The 21,672-nt window shown below is 38.9% G+C and overlaps 2 protein-coding genes across 2 annotated transcripts in view; one reads left to right on the forward strand and one right to left on the reverse strand.

The window, feature by feature from the left end:
- Window positions 1-21,672, forward strand: part of LOC127416750 (ventricular zone-expressed PH domain-containing protein-like) — a 212,719-nt gene that overhangs the window by 40,265 nt on the left and 150,782 nt on the right. The window lies entirely within an intron of this gene.
- LOC127416761 (pentraxin-related protein PTX3-like) lies at window positions 5,519-12,068 on the reverse strand. Its single transcript, XM_051656306.1, has 3 exons — window positions 11,774-12,068; window positions 8,879-9,457; window positions 5,519-6,908 (listed from the first exon to the last, which is right to left on the reverse strand). The coding sequence occupies exons 1-3, from the start codon at window positions 11,922-11,924 to the stop codon at window positions 6,277-6,279; spliced, it is 1,362 nt and encodes a 453-aa protein (XP_051512266.1). The 5' UTR covers window positions 11,925-12,068; the 3' UTR covers window positions 5,519-6,276.

The raw sequence follows: 21,672 nt of genomic DNA on the forward strand, positions 1-21,672 counted from the left end.
GCTTTCTCTCCCACTGTCGCGAAATCGGCTTTAGGGCCGTCACTTTATTCTCTCTCTCTCTCGTACTAACCACACACACACACACACACACACACTCGCTCTCTCACACACCCTCATGTGTTATAGAATTGTTTTTAGTTTCCATATCTAATCATATCACTGTTTAGTTTGTAGTTGTAAGTCGGAAGTTTATTGACTGCATTGCATTAATTATTAATTGATATTACTGCATAAATAAACTTTGTTTATATTACAAAGAGAAGTGTTTTGGTTTGTTTTGCATATGCCTGTGTCATGCTGACGGGATGTCAGTGCTCAGATTCAAGCCTTCATTCATTGTTTTTCCCCGAAAATCGATATTCTTCGGATGTCAATTTTCCTAAGAAAACAATCTAATATTGAGACTGTTATACTATCTGGTTATTAGTCCCTGATTCCAGGGTGGTGCCCTGTCAATGTTAATCCTAATTAATATTCTATTGATTTTTGATAATTGATAATTCTCTTTGATGATTGTTGAATTTGAATGATCAATAAGCTAGTGTTAATTTTAATTAATGTTTCATCGATGTTAACAATTAACGATTATCTTTGATAATTGTTGATTTAAAGGATTAAAAAAAAGCTAACATTGATTCTCATCAATGTTCTATTGATTTTAATAATTAATAATTATCTTTGATAATTATTAATTATTGCTAATAACCAAACTTGCTCCTAAACGTAGCACACTACATTTACTGGAGCCCCATATGAGGTTTTAATGAGTTAGATTCAATTAATTAATTTAAATATTAATTAATAACTAAAGAAATAATTATTAATTATTTCTGATAGTAACACTGATCTAAACAACCAGTAAAGCCCTACAGTGGCAACACATAGCTCCAATGCCATCATTAAGTTTGCTGATGATACGACGGTGGTAGGTCTGATCACTGACAATGATGAAACAGCCTACAGAGAGGAGGTGCACACTCTGACATGCTTGTGTCAGGAGCACAACCTCTCCCTCAACGTCAGTAAGACAAAGGAGCTTGTGGTGGACTTCAGGAGAAGAGATAGAGAACACAGTCCCATCACCATCAATGGAGCACCAGTGGAGAGAGTCAGCAGCTTCAAGTTCCTGGGTGTCCACATCACTGAGGAACTCACATGGTCTGTCCACACCGAGGCCATTGTGAAGAAGGCTCATCAGCGCCTCTTCTTCCTGAGACGACTGAGGATGTTTGGAATGAACCGCCACATCCTCGGTTCTACACCTGCACTGTAGAGAGCATCCTGACTGGCTGCATCTCCGCCTGGTACGGCAATAGCACCGTCCACAACCGCAAAGCCCTGCAAAGTGTGGTGCGAACTACCAGACACATCATCGGAGGTGAGCTTCCCTCCCTCCAGGACATATATACCAGGCGGTGTGTGAAAAAAGCTTGGAGGATCATCAGAGACTCCAGCCACCCGAGCCATGGGCTGTTCTCACTGCTACAATCAGGCAGGCAGTATCGCAGCATCAGGACCCGCACCAGCCGACTTCATGACAGCTTCTTCCACCAAAAAATCAGACTTTTGAACTCTTGATCTCTCACGATCAATATACATCAGCACTGCACTTTATTAATCTTATTATCTCACACTGGACTGTCATAAATTATATTCTCTCTTAAAAACACACTGGCAACCGACATCAACCGACAGCCTGAATGTCAATACAGTACAATACAACCTACTGTACATTTTATATATACTAATATATACTATTTTTTTATTGTATAATGTGTATTCTATATTGTGTGTATTGTATAATGTACATTGTATGTTGTTATTTGTATATTGTGTTGAGTGTAATTATGTGTATATCAGATGTTTAAATTGTGTTGTGTTAATTTGATGTTATTATAAATTGGTATATGTCTCATCACTGTCATGACTGCTATGTTGCTCGGAACTGCACCCAAGAATTTCACACACTATTGCACTTGTGTATATGGTTGTGTGATAATAAAAGTGATTTGATTTGATATCTGGTTCAGGGATAGGTCGTGGAATGTCCTTAAATAGCCCTTCCAGTCCATCATTAAAATCCCATTGCAAACCTTTGTTGGGATTTCAAGGAAGTAGTAGCAGCACAAAAACCAAAGAATGCCAATGAGCTGGAAGCTTTTGCTCATGAGAAATGTGTAAAAATTCAAATAGAGAGGTGTCCGAAGCCTGAGAACACTTACCTGAAATATTTATTTGCTGTTATTAAAAATAAAGAATGCGCCACAAATGTTTGACTTTGGGGGTTGAATATTTTTTACATTTGTGGAGAGAATTAGTTATTTTCTATTTTAAAATTTGGGTAAACTGAACTCTTTGTTCTCAATCACTCAAATGTGTATTAAAAACGTACTTTGTTTACTGAGGTTTTAGTTGATGTGTTTTAATTCACATCACCAAAATGTATTGCTGGTCAGGGGACTGCAAATTTATGTGCCTCCAGCTGCCTCGACACAGGGGTCTCTTGTTAAAGTCATGTCAGAGGAACTATGTGAATGTTTGTAGTGATCTGGAGTGTGTTATAGACACAGCCCTCCTGATGTGTACTCTCTTTACAGGAGCAGGAAAAGTAGAGGTGGAAAAGAGTTTATTTGAAACATTAAAGCCCTTGACTGGCTCCCAAAATCCCTCTAGCGATGCTCATTATTAGTAATATCCTTCAAGAATGTGGTCACCCTACCACCATCTGAATCCACCAATCAGTCTGAGGACTGAGTACTTTCGTGCAGCCAATGATTTGTACTTCTTTTATGTTGAGCGATGACCAGTGCCATCCAGAGCCATGCATATGCTATGTAAATATGTAAAATGTCTCACATATCAGACACTACTCAGTGTTGCCCATGTTTTTTTGTCTTGTTCTCAAGAGGTGTAGTTTCTTAAGTTTGTTAGTTTAATCTATTTGCAGTCCTTACACTGTTGTTGCATCCCAGATGGCCTAATATTTCTGGTGAGATTCTGAAGTGTGGATCAACTGGAGACTTTACGATCCCATAATTCCACGTGAGCTGAGGCAATGTCACATTCACAATGCTGGATTTAAAGAACAGTAGAGAACCGCGAGTAGGACGGCTATTTTCAACTATAAGTGATATACTGTATATACCAAGAAAGTTGTTCCTTTTGCTTAAATGGTGCTTGTTTGTTTAACAAAACCAGAGTAGATTATTTTTGCAGTTGTTGTTTTTACTTCATACACTCACCAAGCACTTTATTAGGAACACTATGGTCCTAATAAAGTGCCCGACGAGGTCTTCTGTTGTTGTAGCACATTCGCCTCAAGTTTCGATGTGTTGTGCATTCTGAGATGTTATTCTGCTCACTTCAACTGTACAGAGTTGTTATCTGAGTTACCGTAGCCTTTCTGTCAGCTCGAACCTATCTGGCCATTCTCCATTGACCTCTCTCATCAACAATGTGTTTCCGTCCTCAGATCTGCCGCTCACTGGATGTTTTTTTTTTTTTGGCACCATTCTGAGTAAACTCTAGAGACTGTTGTGTGTGAAAATCCCAGGAGATCAGCAGTTACAGAAATACTCATTCCAGCCTGTCTGGCACCAACAATCATGCCACAGTCCAAATCACTGAGATCAAATTTTTTCCCCCATTCTAATGGTTGATGTGAACATTAACTGAAGCTCCTGACCTGTATCTGAATGATTTTATGCATTGCTTTATGCATTGCACTGCTGCCACACGATTGGCTGATTAGATAATCGCACAAATAAGTATGTTTACAGGTGTTTCTGATAAAGTGCTTGGTGAGTGTATATTCGGGCCATGGGTCAATACCCACGTCCCGGATGAAGCATGTCTGAATCTGTTCATACTACTCGCATACCTAAAGAACATACTGTTGAAGCAGTAAAGAAGTGCGTCCTTCATCAAATACAGTACATATTCTGACAGTATGCAATTGTAGACGCAAGGTCTGTCTACACTGGACCTGAGTGGCACGTCGTGTCGTGTCAAAAGCAAATCACTCCCATAATAAACAATGACGCTACAGTGTCCATGCTGGAGACATCACGACACATCAAGCTGATGATTGATGGATGTCTTGTTCTATTTCTGACACTGTCTAAAATATATTTTTTTTTACCTACATAAAATCATATATGTGAATTTCTTTTACCATTAAATTTATTTTTTATATTTTCTAATTTCTAAACATTACATTAAGCCATCTTGTGTGTTCCTGGTCTCTGGTGTACTCATTTCCCCATAAGAGTTAAGTGACCCCCAATAAGACCAAAAAAACTTGGAGTCCCCTGGTGTTTCTCCAAAACTAGAATACTAAAATATTAATTTTAATCAATGTATCGAATTATTCTGTGAATATTTTTGGTAGTGATTCCCATACTGATTCTTGGAGTCGTACATGTGTCTGACGTAATTATTCAGTTCAAACGGGGTAAACAGTGCCGTGCTTTTGCGCCTACCAGCATTTGTTCTGCAGCTTCAAACTCTTTTCTCTCACCATGATACCGTCATCTTTCCCCGCATTAATGTTGGTGAGTGCCAATGCGGTGAAACGATCAAAGATTCGTGGAGACTGTAGTGCGGAGCAGAGACAGCGAGGCAATATAGTGAACTATTTCAAGCGTTGGGCACAAACTATTTCAATTTCAAGGTCAGCTGAACCAGGTAAACAATGTTTGTGGTCACATAAACGTGATGCTGTCGTTTTGTTATAAAAATCCAAGAGAAAGAAGATAAAAGTTTGATAAAGATACAATAAATCTGTGATTAAAGAGGTTGAGTAAGGGGAACCCCCAAAGGCTCTAACTCAGAACACTGAGCACCGATATATAATATAGAACTTGATTGCTGATGCAACGATAAACTTCCAGCAGGATGTGATGCCACCAGAAGATTTTGAGCGGCCATATTGGTATGCCCCAACTACCACAATGGCTACCAGGTGATACTGCTGATGTTTCACCATCTCTGACCATCCGGAATAGACAGTCACATTTCGCCCCCTATCGCAGTCCAGTTCAACATTATAGGTCAGTGGTTGTGATGCTTCATTGGTCGAGTCAGATGTAGACAAGGTTTTAGGTTAACAGCCAAAAAGCATTAAATCAAAATTAACCCTATTCAGTACATGTTATTTCAAAGAAAGTATTTTTGTTATCTTTCTTCAAAATGTAGTAACTGGGGTTTCAGGAGGGAAGTATTCCTCCACAGTTCACTGTAAACTCTGGTACAGAATGCCTACTTTTCTTGATGAAGTCAGTTCCTGATAGACAAAATCAAGTACCTCCCTATATTTTGTTTACTTGTTGAATTTTCACTTGAAAATAAATTGAGTTTATGTTGACTAATAGGGCCTATTAACTAATGCACTTTCATTATTACTCTCTTGATCACTAATTCTGGCATCCCTTTACATTCTTTATATACTACTCTTTATATAATACATGTGTGTATTATGCTTCATGCATGTGCCTCATTCATAGGTTTGAGTGCTGGATGACAGAATTTTTTTATTTGTATTTTATTTTAAGTTTTGTGTTTCCTGTCCCTTAGTGAAAAACATCTATGTACATTATACATTCATTTTAGCCTTTTATCAAAAGCAATTTACATTATAATACATTTAATCACTTCAGTGAAAACAAAAATAAAGTCACAAATGATCTTGTAAACATTTTCCACTGTTCCATCATCAAAACATAGCAACCGTCTTTGTGTTTAAACGAACCAAAGACAAAAAAAGTTATTCATTAGCAGTGTTCATGAAGCAAAGTATTTTGCAATAGCCACCACTGTAGAGATATGTAACAGCCTTTGGGTTTAAAAAAAAAAATGCAGAAGAAAAATAACACAATGCATTAAAAGATTACATTACAAATAGATTACAAATTATGTCAGATCTGAATGTAAACATCAAACAAGATAAATACTATGACATTACACAACATGTTTTACAAAATTCCATCACTCTCTATTAAATGAAAACGTTCTTATAAAATGGAACATTGTAAATAAAAAATGAAGAATGAGTGATATGATGTCCCTCAAATGGCAGCATTTTATCTTTAACTTGCTTGATGACAGGCAATCCACCCTACATGACATTTTCCCTATAAGGGATTTTTTTCCCCACACATCTAAAATGAAGGAAATTGCTGTTGTGTGCAGATGTAGCATAGCAGGTTCTTAAAATGTGCTTGTAGTAGCTCAGCTGATCAGTATAAAGGGCTCAGGTGGTTAAGACAGTAGGCACAATTAGTAGATTAACTTGACACCCCCTTTTGGCTCAATGACAGACACACCCCATGCCACTACATTACCACGAATACCGCAACCACTCCCATCCACTCGTGCCTGCTGAGATATCTCTTTTGAATCCAAGACTCGGTCCCACATGTTCACGCCGGTCATCTTGCCTGTGAAAGCCAGCTCCACATCAAATGTGTTTTGGACACTGAGATGCCTAAAGAAACGTCCGTACTCTTGCCCCAGTAGTATGCTCCCTTTGCTGCATAGCTCGTGACCCTCAGCTACTCCAGGAGAATTAGCAGCTTGTTGACCGTTCACCCACAGAGAGGCAAGGCCTTGTTGTGAGCTCCATACTGCACAAAGGTGCACCCACTGACCCTCTTGCACTGCCTCTGAAGCCTCCACCAAATGGGTTTCACCATCCACTGTAAATAGGACACTCTTGCCATTCAGCACCAGCTGTAGTTCGTAGGGGTTGCTAGTTGTGCTATAAGAGAAGAGGACGGTCTTGTTGATCGCCTGAGTCAGTTTCACCCACAGGCAGATGGTAACGGCATTGGTCTGGAAAGGTCTCTTGGGTGACACTTCAACATGAGCTGTAGAAGAACGCATGGGGAAGATCACCCCAGTGTCACAGCCTGAAGAGGAAGAAGAATTGAGAGCGGGATATGTTAATTTCCCCTATTAGAAGGAACAGAATAAATCTGTTGTGATGTCTGTTCCAGTATAGTGTCAGAAGTGAAACCATTGGGGGAACACCACTCCACCCAACACTAGGTGCGTAAGATTACATTGTAAAAGACTAGTTTTCTATGGATAACCTTCACTCTGTCAAATCTTTTGAGGAGGGTTCACCACTTTGGGATTATTATGGTTTTTAATCTTACATTATGAAGCACTAAGATCAAAAAGTGCAAGAATTCATTCATAAAAAATAAAATAAAAAAAAAGCAAAAGCCTCTGTGATCTAATCATCAATACGTCCTTTATATTGTACTGGTGGTTCTTAGTGTAACTTTCATTGAAAACATGTAGTCATTGTGGATCTCGTCCAGTTTTTGCATCTGCTGAGCCTCCCAAAAGAGCTCAGAGATCAAAGGGCATCTTTTCCTGATTATTGGAATTTCTTCATTGCCGAACATGTTGAGAATCGAACTGGTAGAACCCAACAATGGTCTACCCTGCGCAGTTGTGTTTTTGTGAGTTCATGCTCACCTGTCCTGCAGAAAAAAACAGTATTGCTAATAACCAGCTTATGTTGTGTTTTGGGTGCTGGTCCCCCTGCAAGGAATGCACCCTACAAGACATTTAAACTATCTTAATCGGCTTCATAAGAAAAAAACATGCTGGTCAACCAGCTTAACTAGCAAGGCTTTGCTGGTGAAAAGTATGGCTATTCCGGTCCACCAGCTAGACTAGCATCAAACCAGCACTAACCAGCCTAGGCCACCATGGGAATTGCATGTTGGTTAAAAGGGTGACCATAATTTACATAGCAAGCAGTCAATTTTGTGCCTGAGTATGTGAGAATAAGAGATAAACCTGTCTTAAACAGCAAGAAGAATTACAATGGAATTCTTGTACCACAGTCGGAGAGGGATTGAAGGGGGTTGGGTTAATGGGATTGGTAAGTTCTCTCTCCAATGGGTGATTGCTTGGTTATGACAAGCCACCACTCTCCTTTCCTACCATGGCTTACAATATTTTCATTACATTTGTCTTAGGTTTCCTCCTCTGGGAGGCTAGAGGGAGGCTAACTCATTCTCTAAACAGTCTCATCTGGTTCTGTTTTCCCACTGGACGCTTTGGTGTGGTCACACTGTGTAGCTGTTAATGATTAAACCTCCCTCTGCCTTTCATTTACTCTACCTCTACAAAGCTGTTTTATGTAGAAAGCATGGGGCAGTTGCTGATTAAATCATTTTTAGCTTATGTTGACTGGAAACTGTATCCGGCTTACTGACAAGGTGAAGGCTCTCTTGATGCGGACAGAGCTTGTTTCCCAGCTCAGTAGGAGCTTAGGGAAAGTCTCTGGGACTTAAATATTATTTATCAGATTCTGTGGGAAATCCATCTCCTAACTTGGGTTGATGGTGGTCTGTGCAGGGGTCATGTGAGTTAATGTAATTTTATGTATTTGTGTTAGTCAGCTAAGTTGGCTAATGGTTTGATCGTAACATTTGGTTTTCATAAATCACAGATTTACAGCTCAAAATTACAGCACCAATGCAGAATCGTCACCTTGGCGGTCTGTTTCAGTCTTCTCCAAATTAATGCTCAAAAGATTAACTTGCAGAAAACAACACAGTGTTGGAATTGAAGCATCACTTTTTGTTGCTCAAAACCTATGACATAATCTACATGTGCATTTTACCCTTCCCATCCAAAACATGGCCTGTTTTTGGAGCCATAGCGTAGTTGTTAGTGCATATGAAGCGGTTCGAGACTTTGAAGCATGCAGTCGACAAAAGGTGGAGTACAGATTGTGACATTTCGCGGAATACATTCCCCCTTTCTTTACCCAACGATTCCAGTGCTCACTCTGCTCCTCAATAAAGTGGCAAAAATCATGGGCTACATTTGCCTTTTAAAGCATCGGTACTCTCACCTGATGGAAGCATGTTTGCTAAGGTTGATCTTGTGTAAAGGGTCAGCTGTTCCCGAATGGCTTGCAGGTCACTTGAGATGGTTGCCAGATTCTTCCCCAACCTGCCTCCGTTCTCTGTCTCAGTCACCTCTTGCATGAGATGTCGGGCCTGGAAGCTCTTGGATTGGGAGACCATACCCCCTCCTCCCCATTTCAAGCAGCTGTTCTCCAGTTGCTCCAGCTGTACAGCCTGGTTTCCACTGGCTGACAGTAGCTGCTGCAGGGCTGCATCATGCTGTGCATACTGCACAGCCAAAGCCCCTTGCAAGCGCTCCAGTGCATTCTGTATTCTCAACTCAGTTTGAGCCCCGGCCCATCGAGCCGTGCTTTCAGCTGTAGATGCACAAAAGCCACCGTACTGTGCCAAGAACTGTAGCATCTCAGCTCTCATAGTCTGCAGCTCTACCTTGATGATGTCATCGGCATACTGCAGCAGCATATTCTCTTTCATTTGGGAATTTTCCAGCATGGTAAAGAGCTTATCCCACTTTGTGAAGGCGGGAGCTTTGCACGGTTCTGGGGAAGCTGTGGGGGTCTCTCCTGAGAGAAAAAGAGAGTGAAAGAAAGGAACATGGATAGAAAAAGAGTGAGGTTAAATGAAACTGTATATGTATGTAAGGTGACACCATGTTTTGAGTTTGAAGGGATACCAGCGCATAAAATATGCATACAATATTTCCCTACTATATTGTATGCCAAAACTAGTATATCAGTAAAGTAGGATGTCCGAATCGAGAAATACCCAGATGGCCTACAATGTCCAGTGAGATTCTAAAGTGCACATCCACTGGACACTGTCCTATGCTGTCATGCCACTGAAACTGCAGAAATGTCAGATTCAAAACACTGAATTTAAAAAAAAACGATGGAGAACTGTGTCTCAGGGGGCTCTTTTCAACTGAAAGTGCTGTATGTACCAAGAAACTTGTTCATTGTGATTAAATTGTGCTCATTTAACAAAACCAGAGTAGATTATTTTCGTGGTTGGTGTTATTAAGTCATTTCTTTGGGTCATGTGACCACGTTCCATGATGAATTATGCCCAGGAATGTATTCACGATACTCACCTGCACACCAGTAGTGTAGTCTAACACATATGCCATATGCCCACCTATTTTTCTAAGGATTTTGTATATTCTCACCTAAAATGTGTAATGATACGTATAAAAGGCCACCAAAACAACAAGCTGGCTCTTGTTCCATAAAATTTCAAACTACTGCTGCAGCACCTTTGAGTGAATTGTGGATTTTTTATTTTAAAAAGTTGAGCACAGAGCGGCGGGAGCGCTGACCTGAAGGCATGGGAAAGACAGACAGTCTGATTCAGCTAAACAATCATATTCTCAGTTTCAGCACAGGAGGCGGGACATTTCTAGCATTTACAGTGAAATGTGCAAGTCATAATTAAAATGTGCTGTTAATACACTCTGCTACCAAATACGAACATATTTAACATATTTATGTATTTAAACACAACATGTGCTATTAATCTGAAAATATTGACTGCACCCATGCTGGCCAAGTTAACTGAGTTGTCCTGTTATCATATCAAATGTCATTTTTGACAATCATGCTCTTTCTCTTGTGGTATGTCAGATAATTTCAATGTGTATGTATTAATAGGAAAACAGAGAACTTAGCACATTATTGTACACAAAATAAAGTTTTAATATTTATGTATAGCTATAACCAAGAGGTAGTTTTAGTTTTACATTAAGTTTTATTCTAGTTTTACATTAGGCTACATAATAATATTACACAATGCTTAACATATTACTAGTGATAAAAGGAACATATAAACAAACATATGTTAATGTGTTAAATTCACAGAATACCCACCACTTCAGCTCACACTACGCCACTGCTGCATACCTAAAGAATGTAGATTTTTAACAACGAGAAATATGTTCAAATGAAGTGCATACTCTGACAGTACACGAATTCAGACGTAGCCAAGGTCCTAACTAACTTGGAGAATGTAGGACAGAGTATTCATTTAGAGTTCTACTTTTAGAATGAAATAAACAGTTGAACTCTCATAGTTGACTTAACTGCTTAAAATGTATAAAGCTAGCGGGATGACCATCAAAATATACATTTGCATTTAATTATTTGTTTATTTCTTGCATAAATCTAGTAATTAAAGTCAAATCGCTGAGCTTGCGGCTCTTTGTCTGTCTTTCGCTCTCTCTCGTTGTCTCTCCATTACTTTCTTGCTGGCAGAGAGAGAGAGAGAGAGAGAGAGAGATAACACACCTAGTGGTGTGTGTTTGCGTGTATTCTTAAGGGAGTTATAAGAAAGTCAATCAATACACAATCACAGAATAACCTCTGCCACTTGCAAAGCATTCATCTCTTCCAGTCACATCATGTCATTACAGAGTTGAGTACACAACACACACACAACTAAACAGTAAATATTCCCTGATATACAAATTCCAACACTGTGACCTTAAGGAGTGATTTCTACTTGCTCTAACCCTTAAAATAGCTTTTGTTGGTGTAACCTAATGTCATCATGTAATGTGGATTCAGTCATAATAATATTTAAATAATAAAGAATGTTTTTGATTTGAGTAAAATCAGTTCATTTCGATGTTACTACATGAAGCACATTTTAGGTTACCTGACAAAGCATTTTTTTTTTTATATTGTAAACTCATGATCCAGGTCACTGCTCACAGAGCTCTTTTCTCAAAGACATGTGCTAACACAAGCATGCGCGCACACACACACTCACACTGATGGTGGAACTCTTTTTTTTTTTTTTTCTTCACTCAGCAATCAAATTAAGGAAACACACTCGTACTGTAGTTGATCATACTGTAATCATTCAGTGATGTCCATTTCACTCACCTTCCATCTGGTCCTCCTCCGTTAGCTCGTTAAAATAATTGTCTCCAAAGCCCACCTCGATATCATCCTCGTAACTCTCAGGTACTGCCGTGGAAAATGAACCCACCAAACACACAGCCAGGAGGAATGGCCACATTGACATGCTAGCCATATTTCAATATGATCAAGAGTCAGTGTGTCTGTAGTTGTCTCTTCTCTCTCCTTGTTGGTCCTCCTTGTTAGATGCTGAGCAGTCTGTTGGCTGCACTCCTGCGTGTGTGGTGAACTGCAGCTGAAAGGCAACTGAACTGGATAGAGGAGCTCTGTGGTCTATATAAACATTGTGCTCAGTGAGAGAGAGAGAAAATTAGAGTTAGCTCCAGTGAGCAATTCTTCGTTGGAGGTAGTATGGGTGGTGTAATCAAATAGTTGTACTGCTCCTGCAATAGGCAGAAACATAGGCAGAAAGACAGGGGGCGCTTGTCTTAGAAGCTTAGGAAAGAGGTAAAAGAGAGAGAAGGAGCTGCGAAAGGAAGTTAGGGAAGGCTTTAAAGGTTTTCACTCTTCTGTTTGTGAACATGGTGTTTTGGATACGGTTAGGTTTACAACAGAGGTTTAATGTTCTTTTATCCCCCAATTTTATGAGGGTAATACGTACCACGTGACATTACCCATTGCACTCCATTATCCTGCTGTTTCTGTTTCTCTGCCTTTTAACTTTTTAATTTTTCCTCCTTTTGCATTCTTCATTACTTCATTAAGATCTGTTGATCAATACTCCTAAACATCAGGGCATATTCCTGAATCAACATTTTGTTTGTTGTTCCCAGGACATCCAAGAACATTCAATGAAAATCATACATCAAAGCCTACCAGTTACTCTAATCAAAAGATTTGATGGGCCTAAAGGCCTATTCACACCAAATCCAAGACAAATTTGTGAGACTACTTAAAAAAATATATTTTAAATAAAAAAAATAAATAAAAAAAAAACACCTTTTATTCAGATTTTTTTTCAGCAACTCCTTGCCATAATAACACCTTCGTGTCCACATTTTATAGCCGCTGTGGCATTTATCAAATAATTCTTTGTGCTCAGATACCAAAGGCAAGAGCAGCTCCATATCCATCTTCAATGCTCGTTCCTAGTTGTTCTTCTTTAGGTGTTTAATGTTGGATTGCTAAGTAAATTTTAGTGTGTTGGTGCCACCAACACGCTGGATTTTGTCACTGCAGTGGCTTGGAACACAAAGAAATTGGACTGCTTTCCATTAAAAAAAAAAAAAAAAAAAAAAACTTATTGTCAGCCAATGATTTGTTGGACTGGGTTCGAATAGCGCTATAGGAAAATCTGTCTATTCGAAATCTTGTACGCAGTGAACATACACTCTGAACATTGGGGTGTGAATCTACAAATCTGTTATATAAGACAATTACCACTTAAACTTCTCAAGGTACAGAAAATGTTTCTGATGTTTTCTTTATTAGACGCTCTGTATTTCATTTGATTCGCGCTCGACTCTTACATCAGCGAGTTTTATGTTTTATGGCTCTGCAAAGGTTGCTTAGTGAAATTCTGCTGGCGAAATACACTCACCAAGCACTAATAATAAAATGACCGATGTGGTCTTCTGCTGTTGTAGCCCATCCACCTGAAGGTTTGACATGTTGTGCTACAATTGTACAGATTGGTTATCTGAGTTACCGCAGTCTTTCTTTTAGCTCGAACCAGTCTGGCAATTCTCTGTTGACCTCTCTCATCACAAAGCATTTCCATTCACAGAACTGCCTCTCACTGGATGTTTTTTTGTTTGTTTTTGGTACCATTCTGAGTAAAGTCTAGAGACTGTTGTGTGTGAAAATCCCAGGATATCAGCAGTTACAGAAATACTCAAACCAGCCTGTCTGGCACCAACAATCATGCCACGGTCAAAATCATTGATCACATTTTCTTCCCATGTTGATGGTTGATGTGAACATTAACTGAAGCTCCTGACCCGTATCTGCATGATTTTATTCATTGCACTGCTGCCACACGATTGGCTGATTAAATAATGGCATGAATATATAGGTGCATCTCATGTCGTAGAAATTTCCCAATGCAAATTTTGCGTGGGTTTCAAGATTGGTGAACTTTGGCATGCAAATTTGCAGCATTGACCAATAGGAAGTTGCTTGGTTTAGCAGTTACCTCTGTGTTGGCAGTGCTTTGTACATAGCTACACTGACTATTCACAGTGGACAAGGAAATCATTTTAGCGGTGAGTTTCTTTATTACTTCACTCTATAAAATCACAATAAATGAACAATAACAGACAAGCCACAGATTAATGTGACTCAGCTACAAGTTTTAACTTCTGTTTTTGTCCTCAACCCTAACCCCACTCCTAACCTCAACCCCTAATCTCTAAATCCCTAAACTCTTACACCAGTCTCCATTTTCAACCCTAATATTAACTCCAACACCAAATCTGGCCACTCACTTACAATTCCCTTAACAAACCTTCCTTTTTTACCTTCCTTTTCTACCCTAAATCCTACCCCTTTCCTTGTCCAAATTCCCAATCCAGATCCTGAGTTTATAGAGGAACAACCACATATATATATTATAGAACTGGATTGCTCATGACATCATAACAGTGTAGCTACTGTGCCACCATACAGTACTGTATTTCTATACCCAAACATTCCAATGTCCCTGTTGACTTAATAGGAAATCTGCATGTACATCCCTACAATGCAAACGTCCTACACATGTAATTATTTATTTATTTAAAGTGTGGATTTTTTTTTCCTGTTTATTGAAAGCCAGTGTGAGTTATGTATACCTGCATCAAACAGTATCCACCTCTAACAAACTTCATCAGTGAACAGATCAGCTGAATGTAAACAAGTTCACTGAAACTGAGGTAAGATACAAACAGACATTTTTAGACCTATTTATTGTTTACATCAAAGTGTTTGTTCAGAGTTACTTGTTTTATGTTTTCATCAAAAAGTGCCTTATTCTCACGGTCACTTGAATAAGAGCGCGCTCTCTCTCCCTCTATCACACGCACAGCGGAAGCGCAGAGAGGGAGACACAAAGCAAAGTTGGTTAATTATACTAATACACTAGGTTTAAATGGCAAACGAACACGTAATTTTGACATGTATCCATGTATGACTATAGAGAGCACTTCAATATGAAAACAAGCAAATCCCGGGCATTTAATGCGATTTAGAAATCCCGGTCTGACTAGTCCCTTTCAGGGATAAGGAAGTATCATCACCATAAACAAGCGGATATTTCAGCTTTTCCTACTTACATTACAACTTGTGGACAGTTTTCCGACTTCCTTTGGTGATCATTGTGCTGCAATGGTAGACTGAACAACGGGACAGGTGAATGCTCTGACATCGCGATCCGTGGATATCTTCTCTCTCATAAGGAATATTATCCATAACAAGCTAATTAAACATTAAACATGATTGTCACTAGAGGGTGAAATGCAACTGTCATTTCCGCAGGTCAGAGATGGTGAAACAGGGGTGTTTTCGCCTGTCAGTCATTGCTGCTCTATGAGAGTTTGGGCATACCAAGATGGCCGCTCGAACACTTCCGGTGGCTTCACCTCCTGCAGGCAGTTTACCGTTGTGTCAGCAATCCAGTTCTGTATATACTTCAGTGGGAACAACACACATGCTGCTGACAGTGCTAGTCCTAATCTACTGATTATATGTATCTGTTGCATGTATATATACTAAGATATTCCATTTTGTACTGGGCATAAATGTCCACAAAACTTGTCATGTGCTTGTGGCTCAGATTCTGGATGCTGTCATTGTTTTCAGGGGGATAATGGGATTTGAGTCATGGAAATTTGCTGTCATTTTTGGTGCTTATTACAAATGCCACTTGGTGGGTTTCCTTCCAACAATTTTTATGCACATTATGAAATTGCGCATAAGAAATCTTGAATGGAAACGCTTGATATGCGAATAAACTTTCTAAATTCCCTTAAAATTTAATGCGCTATGAGGAGGTGGATTTTCTAGAGTTTCTCATTAGTTTAAGTATGCATTAAGGTGATGGAAATGGTTTATTCGCAAAACGATGACGTGTTTTGACCATTCGTATATGTGTTATGAGTGTGCGATAGCTTGATGTGACTAGCCCACCGAAAGGTCCGACCTTGGCACACAATTCTTTGAACATAGCCCTTGTCATTCGGAAGTGTTTAACCCACAGTTGGTCAATAAAGTGGGTCCTCACAATCCGCCTGAACAGTTTTGAGAGCTGGCGCTACCAGGTATGTGGAGACTGGCGGTGTGTGGGCATTGCAGCTATTTCAGCCCACATTATATCAAATATTACATTTATTCTGCGGTGTCTCAAGGATGCATTTAATAAAATGATATACTTGCTCCAATCTTGCAAATAAAACTGTCCCCAAAGCAGGAAGAGGTCATTCAGCTGCTCCATCATGACGAGGCGGCTCCCTCGTGATAATGCGCATTACGGAGTGGAAAGAAATGCGCAACAATTCATATTTTCTTAAGTCGAATTTTTAGAAATGCACCTAAAAAATGCGAAACATTTTGGATGGAAACCCGTCACAGTCAAACACGTATCCATTCGACACCCAACTCCAAATTATTGCCCTCTAAACCTGAGGCTGGTGGAGGAGTGATATATTTGTCATTTGCAGGACACAAGTGGAGTTTTATGGAAATTGAAGGGCACTGCCATGACATGGATCCTTTGGGAGGTTAACATTAATATGTCTGCAACATTAAATGCCTTGAACAGCAACAGATGGATTTTTCGGCTTATGTCAGCCAGGTTTGGTCCAAAATAAGCATGTCAACAAGTGTTTGACGAACTTGAGCCTTACGTTAGTCATCAGTCCATTAACAGTCCGAATTTTGCTAATCAACACATTCTCGGTTGAGACCCTGATTAACACTAAATATTGCATGAACTTGCACTGGTTAAGCTTATGCCCGACACGTGTATCACTTCCAACATTAATGTGGCTACCTACATGTAGTTTTTCTTGCCTAGTGTGAAAAGTAGAGAGGCGTTTTTGAATGTGAAATCAGGCAGGGTAATGGGACAGCACAAATGTGAATGACTGGCCTCGTTGTCTCTGAAGGGAACACAACGGAAGGTCAGCTGTGGCTAAGGCTGTGAATCTGCCATCTTTGAATGAAAAGTGCTGGTGATATGAAATTCCAGCAGCACCTACATCATAATTGAAGGCAAAGCTCAGACAATTGGGTCCTCTAATCTGAATTTTAAGCAATGCAGTATATTCACATCAGTCTTTTGCTAACACATGTCGTGTTTTCGTGTTATGGTTACACTGTCTAAACATTGTGATTCAGTGCTGGCATATTGCCTGCTAATAGGGCAGAGAGATGTATCCAACCCGGTAGGGGTGGCCGATATCATCAAAACCATATATCACTATATGAATTATTTTATATCATGATAACAATATACTGTATACTGTATATCACTATATAGTAATTTTTTTTTTCTGAAAAAACAAACAAAAAAAAAAGTTTAAATATTAAATATCCATATTGCAATGCCTATTTTTGGATAAACCAAGTAAGTGGGTTAAATGTTTTATTATAATGTTCTCTTTATTTGGAACTATACAAACAAGTAAAACATGCAAAATGTTAGATTGTCACATTTCAGTCTATGTTGTTGACCAATTATTATTATAAACTTTCCTTAAGAAACTCAAGATCTTCTCATAGCAATGCAAAACTACATGATATATTAAGACTTGTTTTCAGGGAATATATCTGGAATTAAACTTATACATGCTTGAAAAGAAGAAAAAAACTGTTTGCAAATGGGGAAAGAAAAAATGCTTGCATCAATCTTGAATTAAGCTAATTTTTCTTACACCATTGGCAAACAGTTTTTTCTTGTTTATTGCTGGGTGGCCGCTGAAAAAACCCTGTCCATGTTTGTTCATTTCTTTCAGTCTCATGTGAAGCCCTGCCCACTGATATAACGTACATACCCACGGGTATTTTCATGTCGCAATATAAATGACGTGGCAAATTCTCTTTCGATTGACAATTAATTTGAATTGGAGTAACCAAATTTGCTCACAGTTTGTTTCCCTTCTTAAAGTGTTGGATATAAGAAAAGCTCAGATTTGATGCCTATATTGTATGAGTTCGAAAAGCTGTTTGTTAATTGGTTGGTCTCTATGGAAATAAAAGTCATACCTTTTTGTACGAGCCGAGTCGTACAAAATAATTGGATTTCACCATCTTGAACAAATTATTACGAGATGTCATGAGACTGTGTTGGATTTGTCTATTATGCATACAGTATATTCAATGTTTTGTTTTTTTGTTGATATAAAATTAACAAACATTATGAATATTGATGATTTTTACATTCATTTTTACCATTAAGCTTACAGTTTTATGCCTGCCCTTTGTATTACAACTCATGAGTATGAGATTTTTTTTAATTTTTTCTATATGTATCCCCATTTTTCTCCCAAATTGGAATGCCCAATTCCCACTACTTAGTAGGTCCTTGTGGTGGCGGTTTCTCACCTCAATCCGGGTGGCGGAGGACAAGTCTCAGCTGCCTCCACTTCTGAGACAATCAATCTGCACATCTTATCACGTGGTTCATAGTGCATGACACCGCGGAGACTTCAGCATGTGGAGGCTCATGCTACTCTCCACGATCCACGCACAACTTTCCACACGCCCCATTGAGAGCGAGAACCACTAATCGTGACCACAAGGAGGTTACCTCATGTGATTCTACCCTCCCTAGCAACCGGGCCAATTTGGTTGCTTAGGAGACCTGGCTGGAGTCACTCAGCACACCTTGGATTCGAACTTGCGACTCCAGGGGTGGTAGTCAGCGTCAATACTCACTGAGCTACCCAGGCCCTGTGAGTATGAGATTGTTAAGGCAGATGTTTTAATATCGTCATTTAACCTTATGAGCAAAAATGCAGATAGAGTTGGTTAGTTTGGTTTATTTCTGCAAATCAGTTCTTAGAACTGTCTGTTTCAATGAACTAGTTCAATGACTTGTTTGCATCATCAGAGGCATCATGCCCATTCAAACTGAGGGGACACGTGTTCCCTTAGATTTTTGAGCCATGTGGATTTTGAATGGATTATTTAAACTTCCAAAAACATATTTGGACCTTCGATAATTAAATTAAATGATTATTTCATGAAAGAAAAAAAGAATGTCTGTGGCAGGAATCTTTATTCATATGTCTAAATTTCATCAGTCCAAGTCTAATATTCCGCTATACGCGGCATCCAGTGGCTGCTTCGGAGATCGCATTCACAGGGAAGGTAGAGCAGCATCAAATGAAAGCACGGTGTTAAGGTAATAAAAACTAATTAAATGCATCAACTTCAGTGCAGTTAATATTTGCCAACTATGTCTGATCGCTGTGGAACAGTCAGTCAGTGTTTTCATGTAATCTAATATAGATTATGTTTATGTTTTGTTTGATCAGTTGTTGTTCATTTATTTTGGTGCTGAAATGAGTTTAAAAGATTTTGCATGTCTTTGCACTCTCTTTTCTTCATGTTTAAAGAAAGCAGCAGTTTATTATCTTACTCATATGAATCCTCTCCTTTCCAGTCATTATAAAAACTTTAAGTACTGTAACTAAAGGTGGTTTTACATGGTTCTTTGGTAGCCGTGGTTTCCGAATTTTCCATCATAGTAAAGCGGTGGGTGGTTGAAGGGATCGAAGCAACAGCATTTGTGTTCACAAGCCTTTGTCACTGCTTATAGCACACACTGCGCAAGATCATTTTATTCATTTATTTTTTCACGACTGTGGCGTTTCATTGACCATCTCACAGAGATAACTTTATTCCCCTGGCATTTAGCTTTTATATATTCAGCTCCTTTAAGCACAGTCTGATCTGATCAATCGCTCGCACTGATCTGTAATATATCAGTGATCGCGTCCTATTTCCTATATTGTTTGGCAATCACTATAGAGAATAATGAACGAGTGAGCGATTTCACACTTTGACTGTGTTCTATTTGTGGTTAAACTTAAATCTTATGGAGAAATATCTCACTCTTGGAGAAATGTAAACCATTCTATTTAATTTCCATAGGGTTTTTTGGCTGTCACTTACATTAAACACAGAATACAATATTAACAGTAAATGCCTCATTCAGAAATAGGCTGCATGTTTTCACTCTTTTGAGCTGATGCAGTTGTGGGCATCGTTGTTTTTGCGCTGGCGCCTTTTGCACCACCTCTGTGTCGCGTATGCAAAATGCCTGCACAAAAAAAGGTGGCAAGATCGTAAAAAAAGTGATGTAAAATCGCCTGAAGATGTCAGACATGCACGTCAAACGTCATTGTTAAACAGTTTAATTGTTATATTAAAAAGATGATTCTGTGTCCCGTGATTTATACCAGGGTTGCGGTGGCTGACCGTGGTGCCCCCCCCCCCCCCCAAAATAGGTGCATGATTCCCCTGTGCATCATCACTCAGAAATATTCGCAGAAGTGCCTGTTTGGAATTTTACATTATTTAAATGTTTTAGTAAAAAATATATGGATGTAAATATTTTTGTTTTTCAATGTATTGTTTTACTATGCATATAAATAGAAATAGTTACATTTTATTCTTTCTTTTGCTCATTTTGTGAAAATCAGTGTGGAAACATATATTTTTAATCATATTTTACTTTATATTACCTCTTAGCTTCCACATGTTGAATCTACAGTACTTTGCAACAATGGCTGTTTTATTGGCCACTGTTATTCCCAACACTACCAATACATACTTCACTCACATTTACACAGCAGACACGTGTGTTTTCTCTCTGGGGACGTGAAAGATCTACATCAAACCTCTGTAATAACATGCTGTCTGAGATCAGCTGTGCTCTAGAGAAACATAGTATTTCTGCAGAGCCTCTGATGTTATCATTAGAGGAACAAAGGTCACATGTGTGGAAAAACTCTCAATGGAAAAAGAACATTTTTAGTTACTTGCCTTTTAATTGTTCCATCAGAGGCTGAAATAAAAATAAAAAATAAAAAAAAATAAACAGGGTTCTTGTAAACAGCACTTGTAAACAGCAAACAAAAATTTGAGATTCTTTGTTTAGCCAGTCAGAAGACTTTCAATCAGAAGGTGCTTATTTCCTGTTAATCATTTTGAATGTTCACAGTGCAGCCCATGTATGGGATGAAGGAAGCTGAGAGCGTGGTAGATCATTCAATCACGTTGCAATATTTGCAAAATGTTTTTATGTGGATCGTTGTACATATCATGGTAGATTCCTGGTGAAAAAACATGAGAGGCACTACAGCAATAACTTTTATTCTGTTCATAAATGCTTATTTTTCACCCTGTTCCTCACACAATGCTATGTGACATCAAAACACTTTCACTATAGTGCTTGCACTGTTAGGTGATACATTTAACCGTTTACATTGCATAATCAACTACATTTAGAAGCTTGTTCAACTGGAATCAATTAGCGTGGTAGCTTAATTGATTAAGCATGGCACTTGCGATAGAAAGGACTGGGGTACGAGTCCTGAAGAGCACGCGAGTCGACACATGAGCAAAAAGTGTCATAGAAGCACCACAAAATGACGTGGTTGGTTCAGCATTTGCGTTTTCATGTCACTTTGGCTGCTTATGACACTTTCAGTTAGGTTTAAGGTTTAATGGCCCGGCACACTTGATATCCATTGACTGCTCAACGTATGACTTCAGATTTGAGTCGTGGAGCATCATACACAAGATTTTCTCTGTAGTCATGGATATTCAGCTCAAAAATATCGAACATCCTCTAACTAGATGGAATCCTAGTTGGGGGGAAATAAATCTGAGTCAGTGCCCATCTTATACTATGTGATTTTCTCAGACTTTGACTTTAT

This window comes from Myxocyprinus asiaticus, chromosome 26 (assembly GCF_019703515.2).
Source record: "Myxocyprinus asiaticus isolate MX2 ecotype Aquarium Trade chromosome 26, UBuf_Myxa_2, whole genome shotgun sequence".
Lineage (NCBI taxonomy): Eukaryota > Metazoa > Chordata > Actinopteri > Cypriniformes > Catostomidae > Myxocyprinus > Myxocyprinus asiaticus.

Coding starts and splice junctions, on each gene's coding strand:
- LOC127416761 (XM_051656306.1), bottom strand. CDS start 11,924: ATGGCTAGCATGTCAATGTGGCCATTCCTCCTGGCTGTGTGTTTGGTG. Junction 9,458..11,773: donor GGAGGAGGACCAGATGGAAG/GTGAGTGAAATG, acceptor TTTTTCTCTCAG/GAGAGACCCCCACAGCTTCC. Junction 6,909..8,878: donor AGCAAACATGCTTCCATCAG/GTGAGAGTACCG, acceptor CTTCCTCTTCAG/GCTGTGACACTGGGGTGATC.